Genomic DNA, 4,232 nt, shown 5'->3' with positions numbered 1-4,232 from the left:
AAGCAGCTGTGTCATGCTACTGGCAGCACAGCTCTCCTTGGACCTTGCACCTAAGCTAACAACCCTCCACGCGGGGCCCTGTCCCTTTCTCAGGCAAAACAGGCCAGTCATTTCCTCCCCCGTGCTTGGTGCCCTCAGACCTCACAGCACTGAATGAAAAGGCAAGAAGCAAACCAGCAGCACAGGGCAGGCGCTCTGCAGCTGCTAAGAGGCGGTCCAGAAGATTGTAGCCCTCTACCATTCTGCACGGGAAATGGGGGAGGAGAGCTAGCGTGCGTCTGTGCACTGCATTTTAAATATGCTGCCAGTTAACATCTGACCTGCGTTGGTCTGCAGACAGGGGTCAGACGCTGCCTGTGGTAAACCTGGGGGAAGACAAGGGAATCAGGCCCATGCACAGGGTCCCAGTGGGGCAGGCTCCCCTGTCTCAAATGCACCAGCTCTTGCTTTCTGCCAGTCATTCAGAGCCAGGAGTTTGAAAGGAAGAAGGAAGGAGCAAGCTGTGTGCCTGGGGGACAGGACCTCAGGAGGGCAGCTCTGCTGGGAGCTGGGGCAGTCAAGTGCCAAGGCAGAGGTAGGTGGCTAGTGGGCTGCTCATGGAGGCCTGTGTGCACGGAGGTGGGAGTGGATGGCCCTGGCAGAGCAGTGGGCTGGCTTTGACTGTGCAGGCCCGTTGGTTCCTGGCTCCCAGTTCCTTATCTGCATTTCCTGGTTCCTTATTTGCTGTTTCATTTTCAACAGTTTGTTAACCAGAGCTGAAGTAAGGAAAGTGTTCCTTGTGTCACTACATCTGTGTATTTGCTGGTAAAAAGATAATACTGTATCACTAAGCAAGTACATTGTGCTGAGGAAGGAGCTGAAGTGCATGAAATACAGGAGTCTTTCTCTTACCTCATTCATTGCTGACACATTTATAACCGTTGAGAATGAAACTGGGGAGAAGGGACCAGGAACTGGGAATAAGGAACTGGGAACTACCGAGTGCAGGCCAAGCCCTATCAGGAGAGACTGGGGCACCTGGACCTCTTCAGCCTCCGCAAGAGAAGGTTGAGAGGCGACCTTGTGGCTGCCTATAAGTTCATCACGGGGGCACAGAAGGGAATTGGTGAGGTTTTATTCACCAAGGCGCCCCCGGGGATTACAAGAAATAATGGCCACAAGCTAGCAGAGAGCAGATTTAGATTGGACATTAGGAAGAACTTCTTCACAGTTCGAGTGGCCAAGGTCTGGAACGGGCTCCCAAGGGAGGTGGTGCTCTCTTCTACCCTGGGGGTCTTCAAGAGGAGGTTAGATGAGTATCTAGTTGGGGTCATCTAGCCCCAGCCCTCTTTCCTGCCTATGCAGGGGGTCGGACTCGATGATCTATTGAGGTCCCTTCCGACCCTAACATCTATGAATCTATGAGTGCAGGGAAGAGGGGCACCCCCTAACAACCTGCTAAGAACAGCAGCCACCTCCTGCCACATCCCTTACGTAAAGTCCTCTGGCAGTGGGGAGGACAGCTCTGCCCTTATCCATATCTTGCTTTAATTTTTGAGCTCTGATGTTGGGGCCCCCAGAAAGGACTGTCTGAGACCCTCATTGGCACCCAGCCAGCACTGCTTTTATGGACTTGGAGAGGGGGTTTGCTGCTGGCCTACCACCCTACTGCCCACTCTACAAGTCTTTTCTGTGAAGCTTTGGGACACATCAGAGGGGTTAGACACTCTTGACCTTTTTCAGACCACGTAAACTAGGCTGGGGTGCTGCCTGGATCAGAGATATTTGGAGAAAACCACACTTGCCAGACAAGAAGACCTGGTAATTCCATGGGACACTGCCCCCCCCCCCCCCCCCCCCTTGCAGGGCAGCACTGGGCCGCCTGAGAACTGGTATAGCAGGTTGTTAAACTTGTTGGTATTTTCTACAAGAGCTGAAAGTCAGACCAGGTGTCCTAGCTGAGTTCCAGAGCAGGTAAATGCAGTGGGAATGCTAAATCCCCCATAACAGAGCACTATATGGATGTTAGAGTTTATACACTTTAAAAGGGAAGTTACATTTTCCTTCCACTGTCTGTCCTCTGAAGTCATTGCAGAGTGCTCTGCAGCCATGGTGTGCCACCCCAGAGCTGGCTGCATTTGGACAAGGCTGGGACAAGGTGGCTTGTGCATATGGGATGAGTTTGGCTCCTCTGGGGAAATGGTGTAAACTCAGAGTGATGCAGAGTGCTGGTCTGCTTCTTTGCAGCTTCCCCAGTGCACCTAACCCATTTCATCCCCCGATCTCCTAGCTGTGTGGGATCCACAGGGGCCAGGAGGAAGGCAGCTGGGGCAAGGGGCAAAAAAAGCAGCAAGGGAGGCCTGGAAAATATGGTATGAAGCAGGACAGAAGCAGCTAGGTAAGAAAGGGGAGCAGGAAAAGCTAGACTAGGTGTATAAAACAAGAGCAGTGAGAATTTAAAGCAATTTCCCAGCAGCTGGGGAAGAGGAAAGCTATGCTTTATCTTGGCACCACTGATATGAATGTCTACAGAGGTGCTGCCTTTTGTGGGGGCTCGAGGGGTCAGGAGAGGACATTCCCACAGCTGTGAGCCATCAGCCCCATGCACTGAGCAGAATGTTCTGGGAAAGGTGAGAGTGGCCAGCACCACTCATTAACCCATTCCAGCTCTTGCTGCTTCACTGTTCTTTCTCCCTTTTCCTAGGGGTTTGGGATCATGATGAAACTGCCAGCCCAGGGCCACCCACCCTCTAAGGAAGGGGAGGGAAGCAACTGTTCCACCCCCACTTAGCCACCTGCCCCTTCCAGATGCATGCTGCCATGGCTCAATGTCTGAACCACATTGCAGGGTAGGGAAGCCAGGAATGCAAATGACTGATTTGAATGTGGCAGTATACTGTCTTTCCATCTCTGGAGCCCTAGTTGTCCTCTAAAGCAGTGGTCTCCAACCTTTTTATGGTGAAGATCACTTTTCGTAAGTAAAGGGCACCCCAGGATCTACTGCCCCGCCCCCCAGCTCCTGCCCTGCCCACCTCCCAGAAAAGCTGCCCAGGGTCTGACCCCACTCACCTAGCCCAGCCCAGGCAGCAGAGGATGTCTCAGCCCAGCCACGTGCATCCTGCTGCTCCCAATTGTGGAGCTTCTGACAGACTGAGATCAACTGTCATGATCGACCAGTCAACTGAGATCAACTGGTTGGTGACCACTGCTCTAAAGAGACCCTGCTGCAATGGGATTCGTGTAGGAATCAGGCCTGGGCCCTCTCTCTGCAGAGTCCCTGCCCTGCACTATGTATAGGAGCCTGTGCAGTGCTGTGGTCTTGGCAGAGAAGATGATAGAAGACAGTACCTGAGCACCACCAGGAATGATGGAGGTCCCTCTTAAAGAGCTTATAAGCTGACTCCTGCCTGGTCTGTTTCCCTCACAGAGCTTCTGGTGCCCAGGGCTTCTTACCCCAGATGGCTGACAAAAAACTGATAGTTGTCTTTGGAGCAACAGGCAAGTAAATCTGGAAAGCTGAGCACAGAAAAGGAAAGTCCACTGCAGCTGGAGGCCCCAGCAGTGTCTGCACTAGCGACAACCTAGTTGTGCTTCCAGCTCTGGGTCACGTGCTGCAGGGTGGGTGCATGTCAGTCACTGTGCCAAAGGCCTGGCTGGGATGGGGTGTCAGAAGGAACTACAGGAGTGTGCAACCCACTTGTGTCCTGACAGAGGTAAGTTGTTGCTGATGGGGAAACTGGTGGGAAATGATGGAAATTCCCCTTCAGAGAGGGAGCCAGTGCAGCCCAGTGGGAAAAGTCATATAGGTCAGCCCATTAAAACACAGCCAGGCTCAAGGTGGCTAACATCTAGGAGATACTAGTCTTTGAGTGCTGGGAGGTAGGATGGGTAGAAGGTAGTGATCTTGCAGTGGGGGAGGGATACGTGTTCCCAAAGTGGAGGCAGGACACTACCTCCCCAGTAGTCAATGACTGGAGGACAGTCAGTTGTGAGTCCATGGGATACAAATTATACAGGCGTGATACAACAGGTTGTACTAGTGGGGACTGGCACTGTACACAGATTTCTTAACTTGGGCAATTGGAGGCAGGGGTTGCCATGTGCGTCTCTGTGCACACATGCATGGGGCTTACATACAGCCAGGCAGGATGTTGGGAGCAGCCCCTGCAGCTGGATGCAGGTAAGCGGGGGTGGAAGGCCAGGGCTTGGGGACTGTCCAGGGGGGTGGGTGTGTGTGTGTGTGTGTGTGTGTG

General features: G+C 53.0%; 1 protein-coding gene across 8 annotated transcripts in view; it reads left to right on the top strand.

The window, feature by feature from the left end:
• Positions 1-256: 256 nt before the first annotated feature.
• Positions 257-4,232, top strand: part of NMRAL1 (NmrA like redox sensor 1) — a 45,196-nt gene continuing 41,220 nt past the window's right edge. For 3 of the 8 annotated variants that reach the window (XM_025192188.1, XM_025192189.1, XM_025192187.1), the window contains exons 1-3: positions 266-574; positions 2,684-2,828; positions 3,407-3,477. In XM_025192188.1, the coding sequence (XP_025047973.1) occupies positions 2,788-2,828; positions 3,407-3,477 (112 nt within the window). In that variant the 5' untranslated portion in view covers positions 266-574; positions 2,684-2,787. Of the gene's footprint in view, positions 575-2,683; positions 2,829-3,406; positions 3,693-4,232 lie in introns of all 8 variants that reach the window. The other 5 variants (XM_025192192.1, XM_025192191.1, XM_025192186.1 and 2 more) reach the window with 5 other exon arrangements.

This window comes from Alligator sinensis, unplaced genomic scaffold (genome assembly GCF_000455745.1).
Source record: "Alligator sinensis unplaced genomic scaffold, ASM45574v1 scaffold1297_1, whole genome shotgun sequence".
NCBI lineage: Eukaryota > Metazoa > Chordata > Crocodylia > Alligatoridae > Alligator > Alligator sinensis.
This window is presented reverse-complemented; position numbering and strand designations above follow the sequence as displayed.